The following is a 17,777-nucleotide window of genomic DNA, read 5'->3' as shown; positions in this document are numbered from 1 at the left end:
GCGGCGGTCCGGAACGGCCTCCTGCAATTGAATCGTGTTGTCTTCAGCTGGCGCCATTCTGCACTGCCATTTTGCAAAATGGCGGCGCAAAATGGCGGTGGCCATAGACCAACACGATTCGACTGCAGGAGGTCGTTCCGGACCCCCGCTGGACTTTTGGCAAGTCTTGTGGGGGTCAGGAGGCCCCCCCAAGCTGGCCAAAAGTCCCTGGGGGTTCAGCGGGGGTCTGGAACCCCCGCTGAACGACCTCCTGCCGGCGCCATTTTCCGTACGGAAAACGATTCACGGCAGGAAATCGCTCCCGGACCCCCGCTGGACCCCCAGGGACTTTTGGCCAGCTTGGGGGGGCCTCCTGACCCCCACAAGACTTGCCAAAAGTCCAGCGGGGGTCCGGAACGACCTCCTGCAGTCGAATTGTGTTGGTCTATGGCCACCGCCATTTTGCGCCGCCATTTTGCAAAATGGCGGCGCAGAATGGCGCCGGCTGAAGACAACACGATTCAATTGCAGGAGACCGTTCCGGACCGCCGCTGGACCCCCAGGTAATTTAAGGCATTTGGGGGGGGGGGTTCGGGAGGGTGGGGGATTTAATTTAAAGGGTCGGGGGTGGATTTTAGGGTGTCTGTTTTCCTGCCCTCCCCCTTCCCCCGATTTACGATTTTTTGACGATAAATCGGGGGAATTGGTATTGTATCGTGGCCCTAACGATTTTTGACGATTTAAAATATATCGGACGATATTTTCAATCGTCAAAAAACGATTCACATCCCTACAATACATATCGCACCGGTTTACATGGAACTGAACATTCGCCTCTGGGGTAGAAATACATTCAAACATGTGTACAGGAACACTTTTAGGGAGAAAAAGGACCTGAAGGGACAGGAGAGAGGCCACCAAAGGAGAGTAGAATAGAGGTAGGAGGGAAGCAAAGGGACATTAAAGCAGACAGCAAGAGAAGGAGATCCCAAAATAAGACAAGGAGGGAGGACTAAAGAGGAGAGACAAAGATAAAGGGTTGGGAATGCTAAACATTCAAAAAGGTCAGAATTCTAAAGAACAGCAGGAAACACAGAACAGTTATGTGAGAGCCAAGAAAGAGAGGGGCAAGGAAAAAAAGAAAAGTAAAAAGAAACGCAATAAGAACTGAACTGAAACGAGTAATGCAAAAAGCAGCGTGAAAGAAAAAAATGCTGCATGCATACCAATAAGAGCTGGGGCATTCTCTCTTATGGTTCAAAATAGAAGATTCAAAAATTAAAAATGAATCAACACAGACTGCATGTAGCAAACACTGTTTTCACACACAAAGCCATCCCTAGATTAATCTTACTTTGAGCCCTGCTCCATTCACACTGTAGATGCAGAATGGATGTGAATGGAGGCTTGGCATTAACTCCAGGATTAATTTGTGTCCGGATTTAATATTGGGGGAGTTGAAGCTAAACCTCCAATTGCATACAATTGATGCACCATTGATTTCTCTTGGAATACGCAATCAAGGAGAAAAACTGGGTTAAATTCTCCTGGATTAATGTGGAATTTTCTCTCCAATCTCCTTCTAGTATGAACACTAGCAGCAATGAGTCTAGGACCAAGGCCCTTTCACTACTGGATCAAAGGTGTGTGTGAAAATGGTTAAAGTACTGCAACCAAAACCAAAAATGCCAAATGAGGTATGCAAGACTTAGCACAATAATCCAAAGGAACACAGACCCACAGAATCGCTCCCCACGCTGGGGAAACACTGGTAAAGAGAATCCTAATAAAACAGATTTCTGGGAGAAAGCATTAACACATAAGAAGTCAAAACGGAGGATGTCTGTTCTTTGGTTGACATAGCTTTTATAAAACAATGTTGATGCTGTCCGGAAACATGGCGCCAAAATGTACCTACGTACCTGCTTTCAAAAGCACAATTTGATCATTTTGACACAGTTCCATAAACCCATCGATGCGTTTGGCAAATTCCACCACATACTGAATAGCTTCCGTTATTTTGACTGCACACAACTGCCACATCACCTCCCGCTGCTGTTGAAGGGGAAGAAGAGGAGACAAAAAAAAAAACCAAGAAAAACCATTCTTGAGCTGAAATGAAGACTAATTCAAAAGCCTCCTCTTAGCAGTGCTTTGAAAGCCTGGGATGTAGCCATTTTCCACTAGTGGAACCACAAATAACGTCATGGTGAGAGCTGGTGGTTGCCCTCCCAGTCAAGCTAGGCTGCAGCAGCGGCTTCTCTCCTACTGTGCGCTGTTAACATATTAAATGATGTATATGAGGTTCTGAGTCCACATAAGTCCCTTCAGTTGGCATCTGGACTCGAAAGGTCATATATCTTATCATCCTTGGATAAGATTGCACCCTGAAAAGAATCTAGTTCCTAAAGGAATTTTACAAATTTTGCCCTATCCTAGGCATCAAAAGGTTAAGCACTAGTTTATTCAAAATAAATTAATTCTTCCACTTTTCTTCATCTTTATAGGTTTCCAAATGTAAAATATATTCCAAATGTAAAATATATTGTAATAGCTAAGGTCCATAGCCCTCACCCTGTTTTGACATCCTGGGATGTAGCCATTTTCCACTAGCGGAACCACAAATAACGTCATGGTGAGAGTGTAACGGCACAGTGGGAGAGAAGCTGTTGCTGCAGCCTAGCTTGACTGGGAGGGCAACCACCAGCTCTCACCATGACGTTATTTGTGGTTCCGCTAGTAGAAAATATAGAAACATAGAAACATAGAAATGACGACAGAAGAAGACCAAACGGCCCATCCAGTCTGCCCAGCAAGCTTCGCACTCTTTTTTTTTTTTCTCATACTTATCTGTTACTCTTGGCTCTTAGTAACCTTTTGGTTCTATTTCCCTTCCACTGCAAAGAGCAGCATCTAAGTGTAATATCTAGCTTAGGGGTAGTAACCGCCGCAATAAGCAAGCTACACCCTTGCCCATTTGTCTTCTCAGACTATGCGACGCAGTCCCTGTTGGTTGTTGTCTGTATATAGATCCACGTTTCTTCATTCCCCCTGCCATTGAAGCAGAGAGCTATGCTGGGTTTGCACGAAGTATCAGACTTTCTCCCCTGCCGTTGAATCAGAGAGCTATGGCTACATCCCAGGATGTCAAAACAGGGTGAGGGCTATGGACCTTAGCTATTACAATATATTTTACATTTGGAAACCTATAAAGATGAAAAGTGGAAGAATTCATTTATTTTGGATAAACTAGTGCTTAACCTTTTGATGCCTAGGATAGGGCAAAATTTGTAAAATTCCTTTAGGAACTAGATTATTTACAGGGTGCAATCTTATCCAAGGATGATAAGATATATGACCTTTCGAGTCCAGATGCCAAATGAAGGGACTTATGTGGACTTAGAACCTCATATACATCATTTATTATGTTAACAGCGATCCCACTGAAAGGTATTATATCCTGAATGGTGTCCAGTATTCTGCAGCATCAATTTGGCTCCTAGAATTTGACTACACTTACAGGACCTGCAAATATTTAGTCATAGATCAGTCCAGACAAGTGGGTTTTCATAGCCCCACCCCCAGCTGATGGAGACAGAGGACATGCCTTTTTCTCTGACACATCATCACTGAATAAAGGGAGGTGAAACCTGTGTCCTTGCCTGTAGCCTTCTTTCAAAGCAATTGAGCAAGCCCTTAAACCAATAGTACAAGGGTGGCCAACTCCAGTCCTCAAGAGCCACCAACTGGGCTGGTTTTCAGGATATCCAAAATGAATATGCAGATATATTTGCATACAAGGGAGTAGTGCATTCAAATCTATTTCATGCAAATTCATTGTAGATATTCTGAAAACCAAGCTTGTTTGTTACTTTTGAGAACAAGACTTGGCCATCCCTGCAATAGTACATTTATCCTTACTAGAAAAAGGAAATCTCTAGCAGTATCCCCCAGGCAGAAGATAGGTGAGGAGAAGATGGCAGAACAGATGAGACAGGAGTGGGTCTAGCTGCTTTCCTATGGAGAGAACTACAATCCTATGTCTTCCGAAGGCCAGGTATGAATTTTTACCTGCCGGTGAGAGATTGTATGTGTGCACTCGGTGCAAAGAGCTCCTGGCTCTCAGGGAATGAGTCCGATCTCTGGAGGCTAGAATAGCAGACTTGGAGGAGCCGAGGCAGACAGAGAGGTACATTGATGAGACCTTCAGGGACATAGTAGCCAAGTCCCAAATCCAGTCTGGCAGCCCCAGTGCTGCCTTGGATCAGAAAGGTCTCCCAGTAGGAGAACATCACCCTGGTGTAGCAGGAAGTGATCCTGTAGCAAGGACCTGCTCTCCAAGTGATGCATTGCCCTCTTGCACTGAGGACAGGTCTCCCAGGGCTACTGACCAGGAGGGAAGGGTTAGGCCGGCCATCATAGTTGGTGATCCAATTATAAGAAATGTAGATAGCAGGGTGACTGGTGGATGTGAGGACTGCCTGGTAACTTGCCTGCCTGGTGCGAAGGTGGCAGACCTCACGCATCACATAGATAAGATTATAGACAGTGCTGGGGAGGAGCCGGCTGTTGTGGTACATGTGGGCACCAATGACATAGGAAAATGTGGGAGAGAGGTTCTGGAAACCAAATTTAGGATTTTAGGTAGGAAGCTGAAATCAAGAACCTCCAGGGTGGCATTCTCTGAAATGCTTCCTGTTCCTCGTGCAGGTCCCCAGAGGCAGGCAGAATTCCAGAGTTTCAATGCATGGATGATACGATGGTGCAGGGAAGAGGGATTCTGTTTTGTAAGGAACTGGGGAAACCTTTGGGGAAGGGGGAGACTTTTCCGAAAGGATGGGCTCCACTTTAACCAGAGTGGAACCAAGCTGCTGGCACTAACTTTCAAAAAGAATAGCTTTTAAACTAGAACAAGGGGGAAAGCTGACAGTCACTCAGCAGTGCATGGTTCGGAGAAATGTATCCTTGAAGGATTCTAATGAAACAGGAGAGTTAGGACATCCCAACAGAGAGGTTCCAATAAAAGCAAATGTAGTCCATGCTCCTATATGTAAACTAAGCTAATGATTTCCAAATTATCCCTAACAATGAAAAGCAGGGATGTTAATACAAACAAAAAACACACTTTGAAATGTCTGTATGCCAATGCCAGAAGTAAGATGGGAGAGTTATAGTGTATAGCAGCAAATGATGAGATTCACATAATTGGCATCACAGAGACTTGGTGGAAGGAGGATACCCAATGGGACAATCCTAAATCAGGGTACAAATTATACCGCAATGATAGGAAGGATCAACTTGTTGAGGGTGTGGCACTTTATGTCCGGGAGGGTATAGAGTCCAACAGGATAAAGATCATACAAGACACTAAGGGGCGGATTTTAAAAAGCATTTACATGCGTAAATCTGGGTTTTACGCATGTAAATGCACTTTACTCGAGTAAGTGGGCTTTTGAAAATTGCTACAATATGCCATTGAATCGTCCATAGGATTTATTCGCATAAGTGCACTTTATGTGAGTAAATGGCTTTTGAAAATTGCTACGCTACAATAGTAGTTACATTTATGCGCGTAACTCCTTTGAAAATTACCCCCTAAATGCTCAGTAGAATCTATATGGGTAGAAATCCCATGTGTGTTGGGTAAGAGTATAGTGATAGGAGTATACTACCGTCCACCTGGACAAAATGGTCAGACAGATGATGAAATGCTAAGAGAAATCAGGGAAGCTAACCAATTTGGCAGTGCAATAATAATGGGAGATTTCAATTACCCCAATATTAACTGGGTAAATGTAACATCAGGACTTGCTAGAGACAAAATTCCTGGATGTAATAAATGACTGCTTCATGGAGCAATTAGTTCAGGAACCAACAAGAGAGGGAGCTATTTTAGATTTAATTCTTAGAGGAACGCAGGATTTGGTGAAAGAGGTAACGGTGGTGGGGCTACTTGGCAACAGTGATCATAACATGATCAAATTTAAACTAAAAACTGGAAGGGGGACAATAAGTAAATCTACAGTTCTAACACTAAACTTTCAAAAGGGAAACTTTGATAAAATGAGGAAAATAGAAAAAAATTGAAAGGTGCAGCTGCAAAGGTTAAAAGTGTTCAACAGGCATGGACATTGCTTAAAAATACAATCCTAGAGGAGCAGTCCATATGTATTTCACGCAATAAGAAAGGTGGAAGGAAGGCAAAACGATTACCGCCATGGTTAAAAGGTGAGGTAAAAGAGGCTATTTTAGCCAAAACAAAATCCTTAAAACATTGGAAGAAGGATCCATATGAAGAAAATAGGATAAAACATAAGCATTGTCAAGTTAAGTGTAAAACATTGATAAGACAGGCAAAGAGAGAATTTGAAATGAAGTTGGCCATAGAGGCAAAAACTCATAATAAAAACTTTTAAAAATATATCCGAAGCAAGAAACCTGTGACGGAGTCGGTTGGACCATTAGATGACAAAGGGGGTTAAAGGGGCTCTTAGGGAAGATAAAGCCATTGCAGAAAGACTAAATTAATTCTTTGCTTCCGTATTTATTAATGAGGATGTTGGGGAGATACCAGTTCCAGAGATGGTTTTCAGGGGTGATGAGTCAGACGAACAAAACCAAATCACTGTGAACCTGGAAGATGTAGTAAGCCAGATTGATAAACTAAAGAGTAGAAAATTACCTGGACCGGATGGTATGCATCCTAGGGTACTGAAGGAAATAAAAAATGAAATTTCTGATCTATTAGTTAATATTTTTAACCTATCATTAAAATCATCCATTGTACCTGAAGACTGGAGGGTGGCCAATGTAACCCCAATATTTAAAAAGGGCTCCAGGGGCGATCCAGGTAACTATAGACCAGTGAGCCTGACTTCAGTGCCGGGAAAAATAGTGGAAACTATTCTCAAGATCAAAATTGTAGAGAATGTATAGAAAGACATGGTTTAATGGAACACAGTCAACATGGATTTACCCAAGGGAAGTCTTGCCTAACAAATCTGCTTAATTTTTTTGAAGGGGTTAATAAACATGTGGATAAAGGTGAACCGGTAGATGTAGTGTATTTGGATTTTCAGAAGGTGTTTGACAAAGTCCCTCATGAGAGGCTTCTAAAAAAACTAAAAAGTCATGGGATAGGAGGCGATGTCCTTTCGTGGATTACAAATTGGTTAAAAGACAGGAAACAGAGAGTAGGATTAAATGGTCAATTTTCTCAGTGGAAAAAGGTAAATAGTGGAGTGCCTCAGGGATCTGTACTTGGACTGGTGCTTTTCAATAAAGATATAAATTAAATGATCTGGAAAGGAATACGACGAGTGAGGTTATCAAATTTGCGGATGATACAAAATTATTCAAAGTAGTTAAATCACAAGCGGATTGTAATACATTATGAGGACCTTGCAAGACTGGAAGATTGGGCATCCAAATGGCAGATTAAATTTAATATGGACAAGTGCAAGGTGTTGCATATAGGGAAAAATAACCCTTGCTGTAGTTACACAATGTTAGATTCCATATTAGGAGCTTCCACCCAGGAAAAAGATCTAGGCAACATAGTGGATAATACTTTAAAATCGTCAGCTCAGTGTGCTGCAGCAGTCAAAAAAGCAAACCGAATGTTAGGAATTATTAGGAAGGGAATGGTTAATAAAACGGAAAATGTCATCATGCCTCTGTATCGCTCCATGGTGAGACCATACCTTGAATACTGTGTACAATTCTGGTCGCCGCATCTCAAAAAGATATAACTGCGATGGAGAAGGTACAGAGAAGGGCAACCAAAATGATAAAAAGGATGGAACAGCTCCCCTATGAGGAAAGACTGAAGAGGTTAGGGCTGTTCAGCTTGGAGAAGAGATGGCTGAGGGGGGATATGATAGAGGTCTTTAAGATCATGAGAGGTCTTGAATGGGTAGATGTGAATCGGTTATTTACACTTTCAAATAATAAAAGGACTAGGGGGCATTCTATGAAATTAGCAAGTAGCACATTTAAGACTAATCAGAGAAAATTCTTTTTCACTCAATGCACAATTAAGCTCTGGAATTTGTTGCCAGAGGATGTGGTTAGTGCAGTTAGTGTAGCTGGGTTCAAAAAAGGTTTGAAAAGGTTCTTGGAGGAGAAGTCCATTAACTGCAATTAATCAAGTTTACTTAGGGAATAGCCACTGCTATTAATTGCATCAGTAGCATGGGATCTTCTTAGTGTTTGGGTAATTGCCAGGTTTTTGTGGCCTGGTTTGGCCTCTGTTGGAAACAGAAATGCTGGGCTTGATGGACCCTTGGTCTGACCCAGCATGGCAATTTCTTATGTTCTTAAGGGGAAAGAGAAATACCTATGTGCAGCTTTTGCATTCCTGGGTGGATCCTAGACTGGTCTAACAGGACTTAAGGAAAGAAAAGAACTCTGCTAGACTAGTACAGACAAGCAGAAATTATCCAAGCTTAGACTAGACCAGGCAGGAGGAAGACAGGGTTGCTCTGAAAATGCCTGCCCGAAACTTAGCATTTGCCTGGGATTTATGTGTAGTCTGCAAAGATGGCTGCTCTACAGATATCCTCTGGATCCACTGCAAAGGATTCTGCCCGTGATGAATGATTCCTGGCCGTTTGTGGAATGAGAACAGAGGAGCTATGGTATCTGAAAACTCTTCAGCAACTATGCCGATGTAATTGCCTCCATGATCCATTTGGCCAGAGAGGCCATGGAAGCTTCTTTGCCCTACTGGGGCTGCTGAACAGTATGGATAACTTGTCCATTTTCGAAAGGGGCTTTTTACCTTCAAGTATCTGAAAAGTATGCATTAGACATCAAAAAGATGGAGGCTGTTCTTTTTACCATGACATTTGCTCCCACAGAAGGTTGGCAGTGAGACAGACCAATTCAAATAAAAGGGTGACATCACTTTTGGGAGAAAGGATGGAAGTAAACCAAAGGTAACCACTTCAGCAGAAAACACCTGGTAGGAAGGTCTGTAAGATCAGGCATGCAATTCCAAAATACAACTGGTGGAGTAGACCATCAGAAAAAAACGTCTTTAAGGAAACATCCTCTAGAGAAGCCTATTTCACAGCTCAAAGAAAGAACCTATCACTGCATTGAGGACCAAATTAAGATCCCACTGAGGAACAAAGGACCAAAACAGAGGGCAGATATGCTTGACCCCTTCGGAGGAAGTGGGCTACATCTGGATACACAGCCACAGAGCAACCTTCGACCTGATCTTTGTAGCAGAAAATGGCTGCAACTTGCATTTTTGGAGAACTGAGCACTACCCCTTTATCTAAATCTCTCTGAAGTCCACGATGGCCACAATATCTGTTGAATACAGTGAAACAGACAACTCCTCACAAAAGCTCTCAAAGACACGTCCAATCCAAGCATGTGCCGAGGGAGATGAGTTCTTATGGATCTCCAATTCATTGCACTTGCATCTGAGGTTACTAAAATTCAAGAGACAAACTCCAAATCCATTTAACAAATTTGAAGGTGTCGCCCACCACTTCAGGCTGTCCCTTACCAGGAGAAGCAGAGACAGATGAATTTCACAGTTCTAAGATTTGGGGGACCAACGTGACAGTAAGGACTACTGCAGGGGATGCATATGAGCACTGGCCCATGAAGCTATGTCCCAGGTGGAAGCCATAAAACCCAAAAGTTGGAAACAGTCCCAAACTTTGGGGACCCTTTGAGACGGAAATGCTTGCACTTGTGCCACTATTTTAATCAGCCCCTTTTTTGGTGGTCAGGAATTTACATCCTATTTTTGTATCAAACTGAGCCCCTAAGAACTCTTAAGGACTGGGAGGGCTTAGCCTGCTGTAGGCAGAGACTCCTGGCAAGAACCCAAGTTGCAAATCCCTTTAACCAGTGATGTCACAGAAGAAAGGCATGTCATCTGCGTTCATCAGCCCAGGGGGATTGGGGGGAGGGGATTAAAACCCACTTAGCTGGATTGGTCTTGCAGGATGATAAGGAAGATTATATTTTTATAGAAAGAACAGGAGTTCAAATAATAAAAAATGAAAATGTATTCTAGAAGTGATAGCAAGTCTGTGAGCTGAATGTCTAAGGCTAGAATTTGAGTGAGTTCAAAAACCATACCTTGCTCTGGTAGTTCTCTATCTCTTCTTGGAGAAACGTCTGCCATGTTATCTGTTGAAGCTCCTCCCTCAAGTACTGGCATGTTTCCATGTGTGACTTGGAAATGTTCTGTGCAAGATGCTCTGAATGGAAGAGCAAGAGAGAGACTTAGTTAAAAGAGTAAAAGTATCTTACATTGTCAAACATGTTTTGATAAGTCTAAAAATACACTTCTGTTTGTGGGTTTGATGTTTCTGCTTTTGACGTACCTTCTTTTTTCCTCTAACGAGAGGATTCTCGTGGTTTATCGTATTATGGGGGAACCCCCCCCCCCCCCAGATTCGCTTATAGAGGACAAAATAGTTACAACGTATGTAGATACTTTTTAGCCTGAGTACTTTCTAGCAAATTTTCAAAGAGAAACTACCTGGATATTAAGTGACTCCAAACCAAACCCTCAACCCATGATACAAACCCTCCAAATAAAAGCTTAAGGCGCTCAGGGTATGGCTCACTGGAGGAGGAAAGGGATAGAGGGGAAAAGGTAGAAACTTTCAAATGACCGATAGGTTTCGGTGGGGTGGGGAAGAATAAAAAATCTTCCATGGAAGGGAAAATTCAAGGAGAGTGGATCATGATATGAAGTTGCAGGCAAATTAATATAGAGGAAACACAAGAAACTACTTTTTTTCTGGGAGGGTGATTAATGCCTGGAGTAGCCTACTGGCAAGGGCAACCAAAACGATGACAGAATTTGGAAATGCTTTCACAACAGACATGGAGTATGGCAGGGGCTGATGGGGGGGGGGGGGGTAACTTGTAGAAGGCAGAGACATGCGTGAGGCACTTGTGGAAGGTGATTGTGAAAGCATGGTTGAGAAGCCGGGTAAAGGACATGGGGAGGAGCTTTTGTTGGTCTGGGCAATGGGAATTTGCATGCTCATCTGCTCAAAGTGGTAGTTAACCAGCAAGAGGAAGAATCTCAAATATTAGGGCCAACTGGTCTTCATCTGCTATTATTTACTATGGAGCCAATGCAGAAAGGTGCATTCCAGCCAACGCACTGCATTGCCTGCAATTCAACGCTCATTTTGTGAGCGCAAACTTTACTGCTGATGCAGTAAGTAGTTTTACACTCACAAAATGAATGTTCTAAGACAGGAGTAATACTTAGTGCCCTCACATAGAATTCCCATGCAGATGAGGGCATTAAGTATCACTCCCCAATGAAATGCAGTGATTTGGGCCGGCTGTCATTTTCTTAGCGCTGGAAACTTAACTTCAGGTCAGAAATGAAGTTAAGTTTCCAGCGCTACTGCGCTGGATCAGGGTGAGCTCGCAGAGACTTCGGGCATGGTGCCTGCCGAGAACCCTTCTTCCTCCCCACCCCCAAAAATCTTCATACTCTCGCTGTCACAAAAAAAAAAAAAAAGTCATATACACCCCCCCTGAATCTCAGACCAAGTAAAGCCGGTGCAAAGGAAACCAACTCCCCAGACCGGACATACACCCAGCTCCCCTCAGCTGCCTCACCCCTGAGCTCCTTTCTGTCTCCCCTATATGCTGATCGTAAGGAATACAGATCTTCTGCACTCTGCCTAATAGTAGCAGATCAGTAAAATGCTTGCCACATGCTGTGTTGTGGAAATCTCACACACTTCGCAAAAGTTTTTCTCCTCCCTTGTCTCTTTCTCTGATCTACAACGCGGACCAAGGGAAGGCTCAAAACTTTACTGCTGAGAGAACAAACTTCAGACATGCCAGACATTCCTGAGTTAAAATGTGCACTAGGCCAATGCCGAGCGCACATTTTACAGCTTTTGCTCTTTTTTTTTTTTTTTAACTCCTGATGCATTTGCATAATATTAGCTTACTGCGTCAGAAATTAAAAAAAAAAAAAATTAATCTGAGTGTTAAAAATGTGTGCTGGAAACCAGTGCACAAATTTTTTTATGCTCAGCTTATTGCAACAGCCTGTAGGTTATTTAACACAGGTTAATTTTCAAAGAAGGACAAGTACTAAAAGTGCTCGTGTCCTTTGCATCTGCTATTTATGCAGGTGGCAGAGGAAATAAACTAGCAGGTTCAGTTTTGGAAATCCCATGTACGTGCACCATTTTTCACCCCCAACCTAAATGCACCCTGTGAAACGCCTTTTTTAACCTGGCGTAAAAGGATGTGCGCTATGGAAGCCCACGCATATTTTTAGCTGGATAAAGGACAACATTCAGCCAGGCAAATTTAACCAACTAAAGACCTCTTAGAACCTTCTATGCCTCTTTAACTGAGAACACAGAAGCATCATGGGCACTGCAGAATTTTCTGCCACTGCAAAGTCTGTTTCATGCCTGCTCTCTTTTACATTCTAAGAAAACCCTTGGCTCTACATAATGAAGCACTAACTGCTATTGCACAGCTAATCAGAAAATGAGATAAGGCAACACTGGGTAACAGTTTGCAATCTAAGTTATGCAAGTGGGAGGAGTTTGGGCAGAGTTAATGGTAATGAGCAGCTCCTAACATAAAATGCAATAGAGTAATGCACAGCAATGCGGGAGTGCCATTGAGAGGGAGAGGGGGAGAGAGAGAAAGATACGAGAGCCTTATAAAGAGTCTAAGTAAACTATTTATACCACTATAAGAGGGGCAACTAGTAACTGAGGGTGAGGTTTTGGTGGTGGTCTAGGTTTTGGGGGGCAGTTTTACATGCACCGTCAGAAGTATGAACAGCACAGTGAAGATTTTCTGTGACTTGGAGATTTGTACATTGTACTCTCAACCTAGCTTGATAGTAGCTAGGTAGAGAGTGCATCAAAGTAGGTCGAGAGTACATTATACAAATCTCATCTTTTTATATGCCAGGTTATAAAAAAAAAAAAAGAGGAATTTCTCAGTTTGCGTTTAGGTCGGGGGTGAAAAATGGTGCACGTACATAGTATTTCTAAAACTGAGCTTGCTAGTTTATCTCCTCTGCCACCTGCATAAATAGCAGATGCAAAGGACACGAGCACTTTTAGTACTTGTTCTTCTTTGAAAATTAGCCTGTGTTAAATAATATACAGGCTGATGCAATAAGCTGAGCATTAAAAAACAAACCAAAAACAAATGCACTGGTTTCCAGCACACATTTTTAACACGCATGTTAAGGTTTTTTTAAACTACCCTCCAAAACCTAGCCCACCACCAAAACCTCACCCCAAGGTTTTAGTGGTGATATAAAATGTTTCCTAATATGTGTGCCTCCCCAGAGGTGCTCTCTCTCCCTCCCTCTCCCCCTGCCCTAAACGGGCAGCACCCCTCATTTTCATAAACTCCACCCAAACTCCTCCCATTTGAGTAAATTTTTAAAATTTGCATATGCATCTCGTGATGCATTATTTATTTATGATGATATCATGGGTGTTAGGGCCCTAACGCCCGCAATAAGGCCCTAACGCAATTTGATGAATAACCCCCTCTATATGGTATCACAACAAATGGGTATTTATATATTTGAATGTTGTAACAACAGTCCTAGAGGTGGATACTGAAAAGATCCAGGCGTCCAAGAAGAAGAATAAACTTCTCTGGCTAATTCTGCAGGCTATCTTAAAGCTGCAATAATTTACCACTGGAGGGGTGAAATATTGCGAGGGAGGGAGAGTGGTCCTGCAATTTTTTTACCCTCCCTGGTTAAAAAAAAAAAAAAAAAAAAAAAATCACAAAAATTTAGCAGTGATATTTATCATCATGACAAAAGAATTTGCAATAAAAAAAATAGCATAAAGTAGTGAAAAACGCATGATGGCAGTCCCTATCGGCTTAAAGGGTCATGCAGCCCAAAATGGACCCCCAAAAGTGACAAAATTCCTTTGGGGATCTTGGCAGACCCCTTCCCCTTTGTCAAAGTGGCCCTGTATAAAAAAATAGAGAAAAAAGAGATTTAAAGCATGCATGACCATACTTTGTCCCCTTACCCAAACTCCTCCCCTTCGAAAGGAAAAACCTCCTCTGGGGTTCAAATTCCCCTTCCCAGTCATCAGATGCCCAGTCCTCCCCCAGAGAGTACATTTTTTCCCTGACCCCCCCCCTTCCATTAAATAAATCCCTGGAGGTTACCCTGTAGGCGCAAAGACCAAACAGCACCATTTTGGAAAATGGCATCAACTGGCCTGGTTGTACAGGGTGCTCCGGAGGACCCCTAGATTATCAGGGACTTCATTAAGGTATTGGGAGGTCAGCTAGGGTGGGGGGAGGGGGTGCAATCTAGTCCTCCAAGGGTTTATTTAATAGAAGGGGGGATTGGGGGTCATTAGACTCCAGGGACTAGATGTACTTTATGGGGGGGGGGGGGGGCAGCACAGGTGTGTTTTGGGTAGGATCTGGAGAGGCAGAGGGAGTTAGATGTCTGGTGAGGACCAGGACTTGGGGATGCTGCAGAAGCTGTGCTCACAGCCCGAGTGGAGGGAGCCCAAGTCATAGAGGAATAGTGATACCTAGGGGCCGGGTTTAGGCCCTATGACTGCAGGGCTCTGGAAGGAGTCCTTGTGCATGGCCCCTAACCGAGGACTGTTACTGCAGTGTCTGAACTAGGGCAAAGCTGAGGGCAGGTGCAAAATAGGAAGCAATCTCCAACTACTAGCGAACCGAAAGCTCGCTGGACCAGATCGCAGCCTTGATTGTAATTTAATCTGGGAGCCCAAAGCATCAGCTGGGTGAAATAAAAACTTCCTAGAAACTCTTTAGCTGCAGTAACAGATGCCAATTTTTGTCTGCCCGTGTGTGTTAGGTGCTTCACACGCAGCAAACGGGTTACCAAGCTGTCATTGTGTACAATGTGAACTCTGAGAACCTGCTGAGAATGACGTGGAACAATGGTGAGCCCGAGAGAAGCGATGCAGGCTGGAATCGGAGGTTTGGTGGGGTAGGGATGCCATGCCAGAGGAGAGCTGCTGTCTCCTCAGAGTAGAGTGGGAGGTGGCATTAACCCCTGCCATTTCCTTAGGCTGCAATCGGGTGGGTAGGTAGGGTGCAATACGAAAAGAGGGAATTGAGGATGTTCGTGTGTGTATATGGTGCTCAGGGAGCAGAATTGGGGAGGTGGGGCATGCAGAGGGTTGAGGTGCTAAAGGAGAGCCGATGTCTTCTTGGCCAGTGGGCTGGTGCTAAAGAAGAGCTGTCATATCGTCAGCTTAGAATTGAATGTGGAGTATTAAAGGAGAGATTCCATTTCCTTGGACTCGACTTGGTTTGGTGGGGAAGGAGGAGTGCCAGAGGACAGCAGCCATCTCCTTGGGTTGGCATTAGAGAGGTCTAGAACAGGTTAATGTGAATCAGTTATTTACTCTTTCTAGGGGGCACTCCATGAAGTTAGCATGTGGCACATTTGAAACTAATCGGAGAACGTTCTTTTTCACTCAACGCACAATTAAACTCTGGAATTTGTTGCCAAAGGATGTGGTTAGATCAGTTAGTGTAGCTGGGTTTAAAAAAGGATTGGATAAGTTCTTGGAGGAGAAGTCCATTACCTGCTATTAAATAAGATGACTTAGAAAATAGCCACTACTATTATTAGTATCAGTAGCATGGAATAGACAATAGACTTAGGGGTAGATTTTCAGACGAGCGCGAACAGCCTACTTTTGTTTGCGCTCCAGGCGCAAACAAAAGTACGCTGGATTTTAGTAGATACGCGCGTAGTCGCGCGTATCGGCTAAAATCCTGGATCGGCGCGCGCAAGGCTATCGATTTCGTATAGCCTGCGCGCGCCGAGCCGCGCAGCCTACCCCCGTTCCCTCCTAGGCCGCTCCGAAATCGGAGCGGCCTAGAAGGGAACTTTCCTTTGCCCTCCCCTCACCTTCCCCTCCCTTCCCCTACCTAACCCACCCGCCCGGCCCTGTCTAAACCCCCATCCTACCTTTGTCGGGGGATTTACGCCTCCCGGAGGGAGGCGTAAATCCCCGCGCGCCAGCGGGCCTCCTGCGCGCCGGGCCGCGACCTGGGGGCGGGTACGGAGGGCGCGGCCACGCCCCCGGGGCGCGGCCACGCCCCCGTACCCGCCCCCAAAACGCTGCCGACACGCCCCCGCAACGCCGCACGCTCCGGCCCCGCCCCCCGACACGCCCACTCCGAAAAACCCCGGGACTTACGCGAGTCCCGGGGTTCTGCGCGCGCCGGTGAGCCTATGTAAAATAGGCTCACCGGCGCGCAGGGCCCTGCTCGCGTAAATCCGCCCGGTTTTGGGCGGATTTACGCGAGCAGGGCTCTGAAAATCCGCCCCTTAGTGTTTGGGTACTTGCCAGGTTCTTATGGCCTGGATTGGGCACTGTTGGAAACAGGATGCTGGGCTTGATGGACCCTTGGTCTGACCCAGTATGGCATGTTCTTATGTTCTTCTTATGAACTGAACTACAGAGGGGGTTTTCTTTAAAAGGGGAGGGGTTTGGGTAGGGGGATGGAGCGTTTCACATGAGCTTGAAATCTATTTTTTCTCTATATGGAACTACAACTCCTTCAATTGCGATAATTTTTTTCTAAGTCAGCATTTACCATAGCCGGCCCCGCCCTATGGAACTCACTCCCCACGTCTCTCCGCCTTGAACCATCTTTATCCAATTTCAAAAAAGGCATCAAAACTTGGCTCTTCTTACAGGCCTACCCTGATGCCAACCAAACATAAACCCTCCTATTGCCCCCCTCGCCTTCCCCCTTTGCCCTCTGCTCTACCTCTGCGTATCAATGGCTCATCTTTAACGAATCTGCGGATTATGTAATTACTAAATTGTTATGTTTTTTATGCTAATACCTTAAATACAGTTCCTATATATATTTTTCTCCCTTTGTTTACATCCTTTGTACTTCACGCTACTTACGCGCTTGCTATCTCCCTCTCCCCCCTCTCTCCTTTTCTTATCCTGCTCCTCTTTCCCCCCCCCCCTGTTATTTGTAATTTCTCTTTCTGTACTACAAAGTTTATTGTAAACCGGCATGATATGCCCTATGAATGTCGGTATATTAAAAAAGCCAATAAATAAATAAATAAATAAATAGATGTTATTTTATTTGCATTGTATTGCCTACGCATTAGCACATTTTATGCATGAAATTGCATGCAAAGCAGCTAATTTCAATAGGGGATGAAATAAAAACAAAACAAAACACGATAATGTGCAAAAAACACTGTTCAATGCACATTATAACCTTATCACAGCTTAGTAAATTTAGGCCTGTGATAGCTGGATAATGTTGAAAATTGGTATTTATCCAGCTAACTTTCAGGCCGATACAGTAAAGTCCGCGGGAGAGCGGGCAAACCGGCCACTCGCCGGTGCGCGCAATTCTGTATTTAAATTAGGCCCGGCAGTAAAAACAGGCAAAGGAGGCGCTAGGGACACTAGCATGTCCCTAGCGCCTCCTTTTTGACAGGAGCGGTGGCTGTCAGCAGGTTTGACAGCCGACGCTCAATTTTGCTGGCGTCGGTTCTCGAGCCGGCTGACAGTCGCGGGCTGAATTCAAATTTTTTTTTTATTTTTTATTTTTTTACTCTTTGGGACCTCCGATTTAATATCGCCATGATATTAAGTCGAAGGGTACACAGAAAAGCAGTTTTTACTGTTTTTCTGTGCACTTTCCCGGTGCCGGAAGAAATTAGCGCTTACCTTTGGGTAGGCGCTAATTTCTGAAAGTAAAATGTGCGGCTTGGCTGCACATTTTACTTTCTGTATCCCGTGCGC

The 17,777-nt window shown here is 44.2% G+C and overlaps 1 protein-coding gene across 2 annotated transcripts in view; it reads right to left on the bottom strand.

The window, feature by feature from the left end:
• Positions 1 to 17,777, bottom strand: part of LOC115075078 (nuclear receptor ROR-alpha) — a 170,794-nt gene that overhangs the window by 15,094 nt on the left and 137,923 nt on the right. For both annotated transcript variants that reach the window (XM_029575242.1, XM_029575243.1), the window contains exons 5-6: positions 10,087 to 10,208; positions 1,902 to 2,034 (exon numbers count right to left, since the gene is read on the bottom strand). In XM_029575242.1, the coding sequence (XP_029431102.1) occupies positions 1,902 to 2,034; positions 10,087 to 10,208 (255 nt within the window). The remainder of the gene's footprint in view (positions 1 to 1,901; positions 2,035 to 10,086; positions 10,209 to 17,777) is intronic.

Source organism: Rhinatrema bivittatum, chromosome 13 (assembly GCF_901001135.1).
Source record: "Rhinatrema bivittatum chromosome 13, aRhiBiv1.1, whole genome shotgun sequence".
Classification (NCBI taxonomy): Eukaryota; Metazoa; Chordata; class Amphibia; order Gymnophiona; family Rhinatrematidae; genus Rhinatrema; species Rhinatrema bivittatum.
The sequence above is the reverse complement of the archived record's forward strand: the minus strand, read 5'-3'. Positions and strand labels throughout refer to the sequence as shown.